This window comes from Penicillium longicatenatum, assembly GCF_028827895.1.
Source record: "Penicillium longicatenatum strain IBT 33135 chromosome Unknown contig_2_segment0_segment0, whole genome shotgun sequence".
Classification (NCBI taxonomy): Eukaryota; Fungi; Ascomycota; class Eurotiomycetes; order Eurotiales; family Aspergillaceae; genus Penicillium; species Penicillium longicatenatum.
In genome coordinates this window covers 3442123-3458777 of record NW_026643120.1, presented here as the reverse complement: position 1 = coordinate 3458777, position 16655 = coordinate 3442123, and the positions used below count along the sequence as shown (strand labels likewise).

Sequence of the window (16655 nt, the reverse complement as noted above, 5' to 3'; positions counted from 1 at the left end):
TGTTTGGTACATAATTCCGTCTGAACAGATAATGTCATAGACAGGTTGTTCTCGCCGATCCACACAAATAAGCTTTTCCTCGATTTTTGATCACTGGATTGCGTGGTGCCGCTATCTGACAACGTTCATTGTCTAGATGAGGATGGCGAAGGCCGCAGCAGCTCCGGCAGCGGCCATGAAGGAAGCATCCTTGTTTTGTCCGAGCACAGCACCACCATTGGTAGCGGCTGCCGAAGTGGAAGATGCAGTAGCCGAGCCAGAGGTGGAAGTGTTTTCGGTGCCCGACGTGGTCGTAGACGAAGACTTCGTGGTGGTAGTCTCAGCGGTGCCACTGATGGTGGTCTCGGAACCACTTGCAGTCGTGGTGCCGCTGGTGGAAGTGGTAGAGGCACTGTCCGAGCTGGTGGTCGAGGTACCTGAAGCAGTGGTGCTGGATGCCCCAGTGGTGCAGGCGACCGTACTAGGCAGGTCGGTGACACCGCCTGCAGAGCAGATTCCCTTGGCTGCCTTGAGAGTCTCTGTAGAAAGCGGGGGTGCCAAGGTTAGTTTATCCATACTTTGTGCGCCATTGATGTAGAAACGTACCTTCTTGCTCAGCTTCAGTGCACTTGCCAGCGATGCAGCAGGCGATATCGCCTAGGAAGCTCTTGTTGTCACAAATACAAGCGACATCGACGCCACAGCTAGCGGGGATCGCGTTGGTAGCACAGCTTTGCTGTATTCGACTGTCAGCAAGAGTCATTTTATCTTGTTTACTTATAAGGGCGTTGGGGAGTAAATACATACCGCGCATTTGGGCAGAGAGCTCAGCTGGGCATTAGCCACCGATGCAATGGCCAGAGCCAGGATAGTTTGAGTGAGCTTCATAGTGAATTGAAGATTTGGACCGTTTCAGATGCAGGGTTTGGGAGGAGGAAGGATGGTTGCAGGAGGAGAAGTGAGCTGGTTGCTTCGTTTTAAAAGAAAGTCCTGAGCTCTTGGAAATTTGAGTTGTCCAGGGGACCTACAGCAACCTCGTACGCAGTACGACAAGGGTATACACTCTCTGCCAATGGCTAATGGCGCTAGCATAGTTCAAGCTCTCTTTACGGTTTACGGGAACGCCCAGCGCTTGCGGTATGTGTATTACGAGCTGAAGTGGGTGGTCGTAATGTGCCGATCCTGGTGGCATTAACCAACTCCCGATATACATTGGGGCCCAGAAGACTCACTCGAGCTGTTTATTGAGACCGAAAGCGGTTTCTCCCGTTTTAACTTGAAATTCATGGTTGAATCCTCCCTGATGATCCTGTTAAGCTAGGTGGGGCGGCAGCTTGTCCCTCATGGTACTTGCGATCCACCAAGGTCCCTACTTGAGGAGGTACTTCTCGAGGGCAACTTCCCTTCTGACCTGAGAAACAACTTTCTCCTTTATTCAAATATGACGGGAATCATGCTGCCAGATGAGCTACTTGCCAGTATCTTAGATTGGGCCACGCTCAGCGATAGCACTGCCCAAATAAGACCCAGAAAACGAGATTATGGCACTATTCGGTCCTTGGCTCTGGTGAGCCATCGTTTTCACCGAGTTGTATCACCTTTTCTATATGAAGAGATCAGATTTATTCATCCGCATCTGTGTGAGCGTTGTACTGTGCCACCGATGGAGAAAGTAAGAAAGCTTCATCGATTGCTTCTGCGTAACCCATCTTTACGATCCCTGTGCCTTTCACTATATATCGATATCGACGATGATTCTGGGGAGGTCAATGAAGAGGATTTCCAAGTTGTAAATGACTTGATCTCCTGGTTCACAAGACTTCGATCTCTGGTGCTCACGGGTGGCTTTTACTCCAAAGCTCCGGACGAGGTCCGAGAACACACATTATCTTTGATCCAAAGCACTCAGAATCTGGGACAGCTGCGAAACTTGCAGATCGAAGGAGATATGTGGGATGAAACTGGAGGTATCTCCTTGGCAGAAACGGTGAAATATATCAATTGCTCCTCCCTCGAGACATTGGAGGTATCTGCGGCGGGCCTTTCGGATACATCTTCCCTCTCTGAGATGCTTCTTCCACAGGTAAGTGCAGAGACGTTTCCCTGAAATATTCCATGCTAATAATCATTCAGAAAGCTCGATCTGCATCATTCAAGTCCGTGAAGCTAAGGGGCTGCAAAGATTACCCTGAGGCCATAGCGGCGTTTATTCACTGGCCCAAGGAGCTTGTTCATTTTACCATCAACACCTCGGGAAGCTTTGTCTCCGACATGAACCTTCATGATATTGGGATGTGTCTCTCCATTCACAAAGAGACGCTTAAGACTATTTACATTGATCTCTTGGGATTCCCCCACGGGCTCTCATTCAATGCATCCAACTTTCCCTTACTGGAAGTTCTTCGACTATCGCGGACCCAGATATGTGCAGACCCGTGGAACCGAGAATTTGAATGGGATCCAGTCTATGCCGATCTGATACTCGGTCCAAGTCTCCATACGTTTGGACTTGTGTTTGGAGTCATGGGCCACAGCTTAATCAACAATTGGGGGCACATGGAAGAAGAATGGATTCGACAGCTTGCAATAGCTGCTTGGAAGCGCAAGGCACCATTGAAAAAGATCGAAATCACGTTCTCTCCTGTCAGTCCATACCCTAATCTCAAACAGGGGACCTATTCAGACTGGGAATATGTGTACCCCTGGGACCGCATGGATAAACTTGGGGTCCAAATCCAGCGGTATGGACTGGCATTGGAATACACCGCTCCGCCTTGGACGAAAGAAGAATGGCTGTCGGAGGTCCGTACATGCAGCTGTCAGCATAGTATCATCGCCTTTGAACGGGAGGAATAGATCAAATAGCATATGCACACATCCTGCTAGTTGTATAGACACGACGTGACGGAGCTCCAATACCAGAAAACACACAGATGGCATTACCCCAAATCGAGTCTAGTGTCAAGACCCGCTGTACGCTCAGGACCACTGGCCTCTCCACTGTGGATCCAGCCCTGGGATTTTCCCGTTTCCCCGTATCTGTAGCTCTTCCGTAGCTCTGTTTGGAGAGTCAGGGTAGGGTTCGAGTTCGTTTCTTGCTGAATGATTCATGGATCATGTTTCACCAAGATTATGAGGCGCAGAAAATGGGGAATGGATTCGAAAATCATCCAATGACCCATCATGTGGGGGGAACACAAAGGAAAATGCCAGGCTTTGAGAAAAGTAAAACAGCCATCATCACTAGCAACTGTGATGCCTCGGCCCCACCACCAATCATCGACCATCGTTCTTACCCTGGTTCAGTGGAGCCTGTAAAAGTACATTACAGCCTCGCAGATCTGTGTCACCAATCCCAATCACACCTGGACTCGCGGGGATGCCGCAGGGGCCAAACTTTGAAACCGGCAAAGGTGGCGGCTTCATTCCGTTGAGTCTCGGACTGGGATTTTCTACGATCGGCCTGGTGGTCGGAGAAGAACGGTTGGAATTTCTCAAGTCCTGAATCTTACAGAATCATCTATATCTTGCGTCTGGTCGCGGGTCTGGCATGTCGATTGAAAGTTGTTGGTCACATTTTTGCTTGTGCTGGACCTTTGCCGGTCGTATTCGCCGAATGAGATTGGAAAAGGCTAGAAGTAGGTTAGCTTGACCCCCTCTTGACTTTCTTTCTTTTTGGGTTCGATTCACGTCATATTCGTCTCCTACTGCAATCATGGGGCTCGGCGTGCTGGAGGATCACAAGCTGGCTCAGGTTCCAGGTGAGAAGCGACTCTCTAACATGTACTGGTCCGGCGACTGATGTCGTTGTAATAGGCACCTCCAACATCTATGGGGTGGACGAGATTCCAAGCGACCGTATCCCGGGCGCCACAAGTCTGAAATACGACCGGTCCACTGCAGAACCAACGCTTCTTGTACCCCAGCCAAGCGATGACCCCAACGACCCATTGGTATGCTCAGATACCTCCGTTATGGATGGCTCACGATGTTTGACTTGCGAGTGCTAATGATTAACTACATAGAATTGGCCATTATGGAGACGCGACCTCATTCTTGCGATCCTGTCCTTTGTCACGGTGTTATGTACGACCCTGAGCTCGATCATGGCTGCGAATACAGTGACAATTGCGGAATATGAGACGATCACCTTCGTCCAGGCCGCCCTTCTGACGGGTTACCACCTCTGTGGTGTTGGAGTAGCAGGGATTTTGATTGTCCCAACTGCACGAGTCTGGGGCAAGCGCCATCTGTTTATCATTGGGCACGTCTTGATGATTGTCAGCTGCATCTGGGCTGGTGCGAGTGGGCGCAACCACAAGAGTCTCCTATGGGCCCGAATCTTCCAAGGCGTGGCGTTGGCTCCATTTGAAGCGCTGGTGAATGCTTGTGTTGGTGATCTTTACTTTGTCCACGTGAGTGCAATATCCAGCAAGTCGATAGCCCGAGACTAACGTCACAAAGGAACGAGGAAAGCGAATGGCCGTATCCAATGTGGCTCTTTTTGGTGCGGCTTTCTTGACTCCAGTATTTGTCGGCAAAATCACCAAGTCCCTTGGTTGGCAATGGTCGTTTTACTTTGTTGCCATTTTCCTTGGTGCAGCACTGCCTTTCATGATTCTTTTTGTGCCTGAGACTGCGTTTCGAAGACCCGACTATCTGAACACCGATTTCAGACACAAGAATAGTCAGGCGGAATCCCCTGAGCCAAATTGGCCGCTTAGTGATCCTTCCCATAAGGATACTCAAGAGTTCATATCAGGAACCATGGCCGGCAACGGTACACGAACAGAGGTCTCCGCCACGGTGACACCAGAGAAAGATTCACTTTGGACATCAATGAGACTATTCAACGGACGAAAAACAGACGAAAACTTCTTCAAGCTACTTCTCCGTCCCTTTCCATTATTTTTTCACCCTGGAATCTTCTGGGTATGTGTTCCCGTTTTTTTCTCTGATACACTTTCCACGAGGTACTAACCTGTCTGAAGGCTTGTTTGACTCAAGGTATCGTCATTGGGTGGGCCGTGTTCATCGGTGTAATTTTAGCAATCGTGTTTCTGGGCCCTCCATTATGGTTCGCAGAAGACAAAACAGGCTACCTATACACTGGTGCCTTCATCGGAGCTATTATAGGCCTGCTCTTCGCTGGTCTGCTTACCGATTCCATAAACAAAGCGATGATCCGACTCAATCGAGGCAAATATGAGCCCGAGTTCCGAATCCTTCTGGTGGCTTTCCAGTTAGTTTTTAGTGCCATGGGCCTGTACGGGTTTGGGTGGACAGCTTCCGATGTGGAAAAATACCACTGGCTCTTACCGGATGTATTCTTCGCATTTCTGATCATTGGCATGGTCATGGGCGCAGTGGCCGCTTCACTTTACATTGTCGATGCACACCGTGAGTAGGAAGATGCTTTTGTCATTGACGAACATTGGCTAATTATCATAGGGGAAATTGCTGTGGAAGCATTCACCTGCTTGTTGGTCTTCAAGAATATGTTCAGCTTTGTGCTGACCTTCTTTGCCTACAATTGGTTTGCTCATGGAGGGGTCAAGCACACTATGATTATCATCGGCAGTATCCAGGTGGGCATTTGCCTCCTCAGTATTCCTATGTGTATGTTCACGCCTCCAGACAATCAACTATTAGTGACTGACCCCTTTTACAGATGTGTTTGGCAAGCGGAACCGCTCATTTTTTGCCCGTCATGATATCCTTGAGATGCTGCATCTCTGGTAGTTCGATTTCGAAGTCTGCTGGTTGGGTTTAGGGGTTCAACTGCGTCGGGCATTGTATGTCTATGGGTATCGATTATAGAGTAATAATAGTATCGTATGTACAAGAGAATCAATTATCAGATTTCTCCGAGAGTCGTTTCTTTTCCACAGGGTACTTTTGAAGGCTTTCATACCACTGTATTGTGGACCCGATCATAAACGCCCATGATCCCCAGAATGTCGCAAGGGTGGCCTGGTACTCCACCTTTGAGGAATTGGTTCCTGGCCCTAAAGCACCGCAAAGGGTGAAACCGATCCCGCCGATGAAATTCCAGGCTCCGATATGCCAGCCCAGAACCTTGGGGGCGGGTATATACCATTTCGGCTGGGTTTCAAGGGTAAACAGTAGGCCGCTCACGATAAAGCCAAGACCGCCGACGATCTGCGGCACCCAGTAGATTCCATCAGTAAGACCTTGGCTCATATGGTTGATAATACCGGGCAGACCAGTCAGTCCCGCAATCCAGAAAATACTTGCTGCCAAAAACTGGATCACTGATGCCAGAAATCCCAGTTCGTGGAGATAGTGACTCCGAAGCTCTGACAGCGATGGAATCCAGCGGAATGATCTACCATCCGGAGATGACGTGGAATACCCCTCCACGGCATCCTGAGAGAGACGATGGGTAAGTCTGCCAGCCCCTACCAGATTCCGTTTGTTCGCATGATGGTGCTGACAGTCCTCCGTAACCGGCTTTACCCTGACAGTCCGAACTGCATCGCCCTCCGCCTTTTTTAATTCCGTCTCAAGCGCCCAGCCAAAACACCCCGTTTGATGTGCATTGACGGCTTCCAGAAGTAGCAGGACGCTTCCAACCTCGAAGATGGTAGCACCGATGAACCCGGTAACTCCACCACCCACGTAAGACTCGCCAGAGAACTCAGTCTGCGGATCCACAAGCGGCTGCCAAACGAAAAAGGCATTGATGATCCAGACAGCCGAACCAAGAGTGAACGTCACAGCAACAAGATACGAAACATCCCAATAGGGCACATATGTAGCCATCCGTATAAACCCCTTCCCCGCCTCCCGGATCGTAGATGTAGGTTCCGGCGGCGCATTTGCGGTATCTTGTCGCGCGGCCTCATAGTCCACTTGTAGCGCATGTCTTCCTTTGCGATTGTCGCGCGATCGCCAGAGGTGCTCCACAAATTCAGGGGTGGGTTTGGTGGGTCTTTGCGTGGGCTGGTCCGCTGAGGCATTCCCTGGCGCGGGTGCGTACCGCGCCCGCGTTGGGTTCAAGAACGGCATTGGGCCGGAGACATGGTTTCGGCGGAGTTCGAGGCTGGGATGATCTCGAAGGGGTTCCCTGTCTGGGTGAAATTGGGTATTTCGAGGCATTTTCATTGTTACGCAGTGTTTGGCCAGGATGGTGGCCAAGCTTCGGGTGTTCCACCTTTATCCGTGATGCACGGACTTTATCATGGTTTGTACAGTAAGCGTCAACGCTGTTTTTATTCACGATAAGATTTATCAAAATAATTTACAGATGTACAGTATCGGAGAGATCAAAGTAACAGTTGGGTTGGAAAGCCGTAAATTCATTGAGAATGTGGCACGATAACTTTAGGTATCGCGATCGGCATTGCCTGAGCAGTTACAGTGTCAGAATCAATATACGTGTTTCAGGAAGATTTTATATCATCGCCTTAGACCCATATCAACCGGACTGTGCGTAAATTTTCTCTGGAAAAAAATATGGCTAGAGGTCATTTCCTCCTCCTGAAGGCGATGTTCATGGAGGATCCCGAGGCAAAGCTAGGATCTTAATCAGAGCCGTGCATATATGTACGTCAAAGATGCAGGGGTCATGCATGTCCTGTGCTATTTTCTGCCATTGAAACAAAGAGAAAAGTCTGTGTCTATATTTCCATTCCTCTACACAGATATCATTCCCTCGGCTACCAATATTGCCTATAGATGAATATGCAGGCTATTTCGGTAGGAAGAAATCATCTGCTCTTGGGGGAGAGTATAGAGAGTGTATATGTCATAGTCATGCATAACTATCAACCTCTTCCGGACTCAGCACAAGCTTTGCGATGCTCCACTGGGCCGGATACATCTCTCATGAAGTTCTTTTGCTCATTCTATAAAAATGATTCGTATACTGACTTCCTGAAGCATACATATTTGATTGTTTCCGTTTGTGAATAATGTCGTGTTGGAAGATAAAGTCTGGGTACCAAGTATTTCTTGTAGTTTTGGATTTCCCGTTCTATGTTCGTATTTACAGATATGCACTTGGTTCATTATTGATACATGCCCATTGTCTCTTCTAGTGGGGCTTAGTTGTGCTTTTGTAGAAACCTAACGATGGCTTATGCGATATGTGAGCAAGACTAACAGCATTAAAGAGGTCAATATAGGCGAGTCATACCTTGCCTGAGTTCCTCCGGCTTTTCCTGTACTACCCAATGTCCACAATCAATGTTGACAATCTCAGAGCGCGGAAAGATGGAGGACATCAAGGGAAATGCAGTCTCGGGGACATAGTGACTCTGCAGACCCCGAACAAAAAGAACCGGGTTTGAGAATTTTCCAGATCCTGTGGCGTAAGGAAACTCCCCCAATGGGCCAAGTGCGTCTTTCAGGATATCCACTGACAGTCTCAGCTTTAGGTGAGAGGCATCTTTCTCCTTGATGAAATTGCTCAAGAGCCATAATCTGACTGAGGGAGACTATACCAGATCAGTTTCTAGTTTCTACCCGGGCAGGCATGGGAAAGTCACCGTTACAGAGTCTTGCAGAATCTTGTCAGCTTCGCGGTGGGTAGTGACACGCATACTCTGAACCTTGGCCATGGATTCAAGGTATACTTTAAAGTCTGGAGAAAGAGGGAGTTCAATAGGGCCATTATCGACGGCGACAACCTTAGATACAAGGTCTGGTGAGCCCAGAGCAAGTGTCATGGCAGTCTTGGCGCCCCTTAAAGACATTAGCACCCAGCGTTCTCAACTTCCAGTGTTCACTCTTACATTGAGTGGCCAATCACCGTGGGGCGTTGTAATTGATGAGTTTCAATGAAGGACTTGACATCCAAAGCCATCTCACTGTAGGTGTGCTTGGGGTGATGACCAGAGTCCCCGTGGTTTCGAAGGTCCTGTCTTTGATCAATATTCCACTTTCCACGTATGCATCAAACCTCGGGAATAACTACCAGGGTATAGACATCCCGCGTTAAGTCCTTAGCAAGTAGCCTTAGTAGGGACAGGGCTGTCAGTATCGGGACTGCAGCATATCTAACTTGAAGCCTTTCTCCTTACCTGCTCACATGCCTGTTTTCTCGTTTTGATCCCAGAAATCCATGGAGGAAGAGAATAGGTGATTTCTTATTCGGTTTTGCGTGTTTACCCGCGCTTAGCAATTCGTATGCCAGTGGCACTCTTGCAGCCAGCCCAGCTACAGGGAGGGGCATATTTCAAAATTGAAGTCCTTGATTTGAATTGGTATTCTCAATGTCAACTTGCGGTGTGAGCAAAGACATCGCCTTTAAGGGGTTATTCGGCCAAAAATCGTGCACGGCTCCACTTCCGTCGGCAAAACATATCGATGCCGAGATCTTATCGTCGCCTGGGCAAATACAGGTCAGGGACAGGCTCATGAACCCGGGAGCAATCCATCCTGTGATTTGAACAGTCTTTATATTCTGAGCTTTGATTGATCTTTACGTCCCTTGGTATCCAAATATCTCATGGCGTGCCAGGTCTTCCACTCGAGCTCTTAAAGGGTCTCATAACGCTAATCTAGGGATGTTCAGCGTGCGAAGGCTATGCGCATTTCGAGTGCTTGGATTCATAAATCACCCAGAGTAGGCAGAAAGATTGAAAATTGTTCTTTCCAAATACTCCAGAGTTAAATGCGCCACAGGGTGAATTGCCAAGCCAGCAGTCCGACTGAATTATAAGGCTGTAAGAAGGTGGAGTGGGGCGATCTATAAACCCACCATGAGTTAAGTGGCTTGAATTGCAAAATCAGTTCGATCTGAGCTACATACTTTGTAGTGCCCTGGTGATAATCGAGCAAATCCCTCGTCATTATTATTTCCACATGATCACATCGTGGGAACTTCTCAGGTTTACCGGGTACCATCTCCGGGGACCACGATGGTTACCCATCAAGGGACAGATCCCGATTGATCGTATGAATCATGGAAAGTCGAAGCCAATGCAACAAGGAAAAGACGAAAAAGGTATAGTCAGGAAGGTTCCAGGAGGAAAAAAGCTCGAAGCAAGAGCTGGGAAGCTGAAAGCGGAAAGCCGCCTTTCCCCACGTTGATCGTTGATTCATTGAGTTCGCTATGATGCAATCATCGATTCGCGACGTCACGGGGTCCAGAAAGCTTCCGGCCTTTCCACTCAAATTCAGTTTCTTCCCATCTTCTGCTCCAAATCCATGCTGTTTAATTCTCGATCGCACGTTCCTCCCTCATGGCGACTGCGCAAATGACCGCCGGTCCCAGGTCGGCCCGACTGGCTGATGATGGTAGGTGATGATCGTCACTGAACTCCACCGGTTCCGCTCTGGTCGCGACCGCTGACTTTGTACCTGAAACAGCCGCTACTGCTGCACTCTATGCAGTGCAGCCGCGACGCAAGGCGTCTGTTCGCGAGAAACCTGCCTCGGATATCAATAGTAAGCGACCCCCCTTCGACCATGCGATATGATAATCTGACCCAGAATGCTTGTCGCGATAGATCCACAAGTAAAGGGCGCATCAAGTCTGAGCGCCGCTTCGGCTGGGGCTGCAATTGCTCATGCGAATCGGAAACCGGTGGAAATATGGCGTCCAGGACGATTCACCGAGGCTGAGACGGCCGCCTATTGTGTGAGGGACTTTAAAGCCCCCGAGATCCCCAAACCCAGCACCCAATATAGCTCTGAAGGATTGGGCGCCGCGATTCTTGCCGTTCGGGAACAAAGGAATTCGAACCTGTCCCCGACCCGAGAGACACAGAGATATGAATACTCCCGCAATAATCAGGACAAGGCGCTCCGAGCCGCCACGGGAGCTTATGCGACAGGGCGGAGGCGTGCTGACTCGGCCCCCAGTGAGCCGGTCATTACCTCCGACTCTCCCTATGCGTTGTCCGCCGCGGGCGTGTCGCATAGAAATAAAACAGATGAGGAGGAGCCTCTCGATCATTTGGATAGCGCGATGGAAGCGAGTCGAATCCGCCACCTTGCCAACACCAATGCCAAAATGTATACATCATCGCCTCCCATTCAAAGTGAAGCACAGGAGCGCAACCGGAAGAATTCCTTGCATGCTGCAGCGATTTCCATGGCCAAGGAGATGTATGACCCAAACAACCCCAAAGTTCCAGTTCGGTCGAAGACCGTCGGCGGAACTGAAGGGTCCACGGCCCAACGCGCAATGACTCTTCAGGAAGCGGCCCAAAAAAGGGCGGCAGAGAAACTGGCTCTCATGCACAATGAGCAGGCTGAGCTCCAGAGCTACTACGGCACTACTCCTCAACCTGCACGATCTCGGCTGACTGCTCGTCGAAAGAGAACTGCCAGCGATGCAGATTCAGTCCAGGTGGATGCCGAGCAGTCCAGGTATATCCGCAACCAAATGAAAAGCCTGCGGACCAAGGTCAATGACGTGGACGAAAAGAGAACCAGGGACCGGGCGTTGCTCATGGAAGCCGCTCGACGCAATGTTGATGCGACTCTGATGAGTATGGAGATGAAAATGTATGCCGACAAAGGCCGGGCGCCACCGTCTCTTCAGAAAGAATGGGATGAGGCTGCTCACGAGCGTGTACGTCGGGAGGCCGAAGCGGCGGAGGCGAATTCTGCTGCTCGTGGAAACCGCGTTAACATCGGAACGCATCAATATATGGACATGGCTGATGTTGAAGCCGTTGCACGCTCCCGCCTACAGCCAACACTCGACGAGATTACCGAGAGTGCGGAACAAAAGAGGGCCGATGAGGTCGAGGCACGTCTGGATGCTGAGGAGAAAGAAAGGCATGCCGCAATAGAAAGGGAGCGCGAGGCTAGCATGACTAGAGTCGCAGACTCGCGTGACAAGGGTTAGTGTCCCAAGTGCAATTCGATCTCCGATTATAAGCTAACTCTTCAGCAATAGGATCTAACAAGGACAAACGGAACAGCAAAGTAATGAGCTTCCTTTGGCGAATGAAGAGTAAGCGAGCACGTCCATCCGAGGAGGCTGCGGCCCAGGAATCCGCGGACCATGAAGCAACAAACGAAGAGGCAGTAGCTCAGGACGAGGGCGCGCAAGAGGCCACCGCTACGGCTGCCGGTATCGCACCGGAAGAGACTAAGGAAGCGCCTAAGGAAGAAACTGAACCTGAAACTGAACCTGAAGCCACTAAGGAACCCGAGCAAGAGCTCGTGCAAGAACCTGAGCGAGAAGCCATGCAAGAACCCAAGCAAGAAGCCGCCGTTGTTCAAGATCCCGAAGCGCCTGAAGCAGCAGGTGCGGCAACTCTTACCACTGCTGCCCACGTTGGAGCCCCGGTCTCCATCACTGAACCTACCGAGCATGACGGACGTCCCGCCATGATGGGTCGCTCCCATACTTCCCCGCGGGATGCCGCCGCGGTTGGTACTGGTCCAGCACCGATGCATGACATCCGGCCGATCACGAGCCCTCGAGCAGATTCGAAGCTGAGGACCTGGTTCCGAGACCAATTGGTCCGTCGTTCAAGTGGTCCTGTGCATGTGTATCCTCATCAGCCTGGCCCGGATTTCAATAGCGAAAGTGAGATTGGATTCTCTGGAGGTGCTGCTCTGGCTGCTAGGCCTGAGTCTCGACCCGAGTCCCGAGGCGCGGCTCTTGGCTCTCACCCTGTCAGCGGAAATGACCTTGATCAGGGTGAACCCGCTCGCAATGGTAGTCTCGACGTTGGCAAGACAAATACATTCAGCGATAGCTCGGCTGGAAGTGTCGAACCTGCAACCAACGGCCATGCTAAAAGTAGGAGGGAGCGCTTCAAGAAGACATTCTTAAAGAGTGTTTCTCGCACTGATGACACAAAGATCAATGGCTCCGGGACGGTTCCTGAAACGAAGGTTCAGGGCACCAATATCCGAGGCCTCAGAGACAGTGCCGTTGACCAGGGCCTTCCTGTTCCGCCCGTTCTTGGAGAGTCTGCCAGCGCCGGCCGGGAGTCGAGGTTCTCTGAAGATTTGTCATGATATCAACGTCGCTAATTACTTTCTTGTGATCTATGGAATTGTCGCCGGTCGATTTAGGTCTTATGTACGATGAGCTTATGGCGTCTTTGGGGTTTCTGAATTATGACTGGTGTTTTGTCGTTTTGGTGCTCGGTATATGATTATGGCACGATGCTTGACATTGAACGATCCAAATTGCCCTTGGGCTCTACCAAGTAGTATTCGGTTGTGTATATTAATATTATGCTTTATTTGATCATTCACAGTACGCCCCGCATTGCAGTCTACATATTGCGCTGTAACGTATGTAACCGAAGCAACGGTCTAATAATTTCCTGCAGATGCATATCCCCGCAATTGCTGGAGAATTGCCCAAAGCGTCACGGTAGATCGCGAAAACATCCACCAATCCCGGGGTCCAAGCTCCCAGTCGGGGTAATACTACCGCGATCGCCGAGGCATCAGGAACTATGCTATATTATGGCGACCAATTCCAAGGAACTCGTCGTGGAGCTCACACTCCAGGATATCACGAACTATGCGCGCTCTCCGGATTTTGTGGCTCTTTCTCTGGGCCATCTCGAGTCATCTTGTTTATGCCACTAGCAACGGCAACACAACCGAGGTAACATGGGATAAATACAGCCTCTCAGTGAAAGGCGAGAGGGTGTTTGTCTTTGCTGGCGAATTCCATTACATGCGGCTGCCGGTTCCTGAGATGTGGCTGGACGTCTTCCAGAAGCTCCGAGCTAGCGGATTTAATGCGGTTTCTAGTGAGTATACCAGCTTCCAGCGTCTATGGCAGCTTTTGACTAATTTTGTAATAAGTTTACTTCTTCTGGAGCTACCATTCAGCTTCAGAGGACACCTTTGACTTTGAATCGGGAGCTCACGATATCCAGCGTGTCTTCGACTACGCTAAGCAGGCCGGTCTGTACGTCATTACCCGTCCAGGGCCCTACATCAACGGCGAAACTTCTGCTGGAGGCTTCGCACTGTGGGCATCTAACGGACAAATGGGGAAGACGCGCACCAGTGCCACTTCCTACTATGATTGCTGGTATCCATGGATTGAGAAGGTCGGCGCCATCATTGCGGATAATCAGATCACGAATGGTGGGCCGGTGATTCTAAATCAGCATGAGAATGAGCTCCAGGAGACTACTCACTCGGCCACCAACACCCTTGTTCTATACATGGAGCAAATTGCGGCAGCCTTCAACACCGCTGGCATTGTTGTTCCCAGCACCCATAATGAAAAGGGTATGCGTTCGGAGAGTTGGTCGACTGACTATGAAGATGTCGGCGGTGCCGTTAATGTGTACGGATTGGATTCCTATCCCGGTGGTCTCTCTTGTACCAATCCGAACTCGGGATTCAATCTCGTTCGCACTTATTACCAGTGGTTTCAGAACTATTCGTACACACAGCCCGAATTCTTTCCAGAGTTCGAGGGTGGATGGTTCCAGCCCTGGGGTGGATATTTCTATGATCAATGTACCGAGGAACAGTCTCCGGAATTTGTTGATGTCTACTACAAGAACAACATCGGCTCGAGAGTGACACTGCAAAGCTTGTACATGGCTTTTGGTGGTACCAATTGGGGTCACAGTGCGGCACCGGTGGTGTATACGTCTTACGATTATGCGGCGCCTCTGCGAGAGACTCGTGAGCTTCGTGACAAGATCAAACAGACTAAGCTGTTGGGCTTATTCACCCGTGTTTCATCTGGTCTGTTGAAAGCCGACATGGAAGGGAATGGAACTGGATATACGAGTGATGATAGCATCTTCACTTGGGCTCTACGCAACCCGGATACTCAAGCGGGTTTCTATGTCGTCGCACACGATACCAGCTCATCTCGAGATGTAACCACCTTCTCTCTGAATGTCAACACTTCCGCTGGTATGATAAATCCTTGCTGAACCCCAATTACATTTCTAACTTCATACAGGTGCTATTTCTATCCCGGATATCGAACTTGATGGTCGGCAAAGCAAAATCATTGTTACAGACTACGCTGTTGGTAGCGCATCGAGTCTGCTCTTCTCATCAGCGGAGGTTCTCACTTACGCTACTCTGGAGGAAGATGTGATTGTGTTCTACATGAATTCTGGACAGAAGGGAATCTTCGCCTTCGTGGATCCACCGGCACATCTGACATTTAAAACCTATGGCACTTCCAATGTGACCTCTACGACCGTGGACAACCGGACAGAGTATACATATACTCAAGGAGATGGCTCGACAGTTATTCAATTCTCCAATGGGGTTCTCATCTATCTCCTCGAGAAGGAAACCGCGTGGAATTTCTTTGCCGTCCCCACCACGACCAACCCCAATGTCTCCCCGAGCGAGCATATCTTCGCCCTGGGCCCGTATCTGGTCCGTGAAGCAACTATTTCTGGGAAAACTGTCAGTCTGGTTGGTGATAACGCAAATACCACTTCTATCGAGTAAGTCTTCTTTTGGAAGGGCAAACTTCATTTACTGACCATGCGGCAGAGTATATACTGGCGACTCAAAGGTCACTAAAATCAAATGGAATGGAAAATCAATCTCGACGAAGAAGACCGCCTATGGCAGTCTCATTGGCTCCGCGCCTGGAGTTGGGTCTACAAAGATATCCTTGCCAGCCCTGAAGTCTTGGAAATCCCAGGACACGATTCCCGAGATACAGGCCGACTACGACGACTCACGCTGGGTGATTTGCAACAAGACGACGACTGTTAATCCGGTAGTCCCACTCACGCTGCCTGTGCTATACTCCGGCGACTATGGTTATCATGCCGGAACAAAGATCTACCGGGGTCGATTCAATGGACTCAACGCCACCAGTGCTAGTGTGACCGTGCAAAACGGCGCCGGGTCTGGCTGGGCCGCTTGGATGAACGGGGCCTACGTTGGTGGGGCTCTGGGCGATCCAGACCTCGCCTCGACCACCGCGACCCTCACCTTCAACCAATCCCTCCTTCGCGAGACCGATAATGTCTTGACGGTTGTGATGGATTATACCGGCCACGACGAGGCCAGCGTATCCCCAGATGGACCTCAGAACCCCCGTGGTATCCTCGGGGCCACGCTAACAGGCGCCAACTTCACCTCCTGGCGTATCCAAGGCAACGCCGGCGGTGAAGCCAATATTGATCCAGTTCGGGGCCCCATGAACGAAGGTGGGCTGCATGGAGAGCGTCTTGGGTGGCATCTCCCAGGTTACACACCGCCTAAATCTGCGGGCACGGAGAGCCCCCTGGATGGAGTTTCTGGTGCTCAAGGTCGCTGGTACACCACGACCTTTGATCTGAAGCTGGATTCAGACTTGGATGTCCCGATTGGCCTGCAGCTTGGCGCGCCCGACAATACCACGGCCGTCGTTCAAATCTTCATGAACGGGTACCAATTTGGCCATTACCTGCCTTATCTGGGCCCACAAACCTTGTTCCCATTCCCACCTGGTATCATCAATAATCGGGGGGAAAATACCTTGGCAATCAGTCTGTGGGCGTTGACGGAGGAGGGCGCGCAACTCGATCAGGTGGAGTTGAGCGCGTATGGCGCATACCGCACGGGGTTCAACTTTAATGAGGATTGGTCGTATTTGCAGCCGCAGTGGAAGAATGATCGAAGCCAATATGCCTAAGGGCCCAGGGGGCTTGCATGTAGATAGAAAAGTCAAATGACGATCACACGAGCTCTGGTGGATCCCGGGGAAACAAGGAGCTCAGGCCAGAAACAGGGCGAGT

At 50.4% G+C, this 16655-nt stretch overlaps 7 protein-coding genes across 7 annotated transcripts; 4 read left to right on the top strand and 3 right to left on the bottom strand.

The window, feature by feature from the left end:
- Nucleotides 1-132: 132 nt before the first annotated feature.
- N7484_003800 (CFEM domain-containing protein) lies at nt 133-867 on the bottom strand (the record flags this gene model as incomplete). Its single annotated transcript, XM_057114220.1, has 3 exons — nt 133-518; nt 586-715; nt 787-867. The coding sequence occupies 3 exons, from the start codon at nt 865-867 to the stop codon at nt 133-135; spliced, it is 597 nt and encodes a 198-aa protein (XP_056974360.1).
- Nucleotides 868-1420: 553 nt separating this feature from the next.
- On the top strand, nt 1421-2835 carry N7484_003799 (uncharacterized protein; the record flags this gene model as incomplete). The annotated part of the gene is made up of 2 exons (XM_057114219.1): nt 1421-2062; nt 2113-2835. The coding sequence occupies 2 exons, from the start codon at nt 1421-1423 to the stop codon at nt 2833-2835; spliced, it is 1365 nt and encodes a 454-aa protein (XP_056974359.1).
- An 859-nt stretch (nt 2836-3694) lies between these two features.
- N7484_003798 (putative MFS transporter) lies at nt 3695-5721 on the top strand (the record flags this gene model as incomplete). Its single annotated transcript, XM_057114218.1, has 7 exons — nt 3695-3740; nt 3796-3932; nt 4005-4394; nt 4444-4911; nt 4971-5379; nt 5431-5598; nt 5651-5721. 7 exons carry the CDS (start codon nt 3695-3697, stop codon nt 5719-5721), a joined length of 1689 nt encoding a protein of 562 aa, XP_056974358.1.
- A 108-nt stretch (nt 5722-5829) lies between these two features.
- N7484_003797 (uncharacterized protein) lies at nt 5830-7101 on the bottom strand (the record flags this gene model as incomplete). The annotated part of the gene is made up of 1 exon (XM_057114217.1): nt 5830-7101. One exon carries the CDS (start codon nt 7099-7101, stop codon nt 5830-5832), a length of 1272 nt encoding a protein of 423 aa, XP_056974357.1.
- A 937-nt stretch (nt 7102-8038) lies between these two features.
- On the bottom strand, nt 8039-9178 carry N7484_003796 (Alpha/Beta hydrolase protein; the record flags this gene model as incomplete). The annotated part of the gene is made up of 6 exons (XM_057114216.1): nt 8039-8070; nt 8141-8441; nt 8493-8688; nt 8739-8863; nt 8921-9002; nt 9027-9178. 6 exons carry the CDS (start codon nt 9176-9178, stop codon nt 8039-8041), a joined length of 888 nt encoding a protein of 295 aa, XP_056974356.1.
- Nucleotides 9179-10190: 1012 nt separating this feature from the next.
- On the top strand, nt 10191-12933 carry N7484_003795 (uncharacterized protein; the record flags this gene model as incomplete). The annotated part of the gene is made up of 4 exons (XM_057114215.1): nt 10191-10245; nt 10318-10395; nt 10458-11801; nt 11858-12933. 4 exons carry the CDS (start codon nt 10191-10193, stop codon nt 12931-12933), a joined length of 2553 nt encoding a protein of 850 aa, XP_056974355.1.
- A 517-nt stretch (nt 12934-13450) lies between these two features.
- On the top strand, nt 13451-16552 carry N7484_003794 (glycoside hydrolase family 35 protein; the record flags this gene model as incomplete). The annotated part of the gene is made up of 4 exons (XM_057114214.1): nt 13451-13685; nt 13768-14817; nt 14867-15368; nt 15418-16552. The coding sequence occupies 4 exons, from the start codon at nt 13451-13453 to the stop codon at nt 16550-16552; spliced, it is 2922 nt and encodes a 973-aa protein (XP_056974354.1).
- Between the last annotated feature and the right edge of the window lie 103 nt (nt 16553-16655).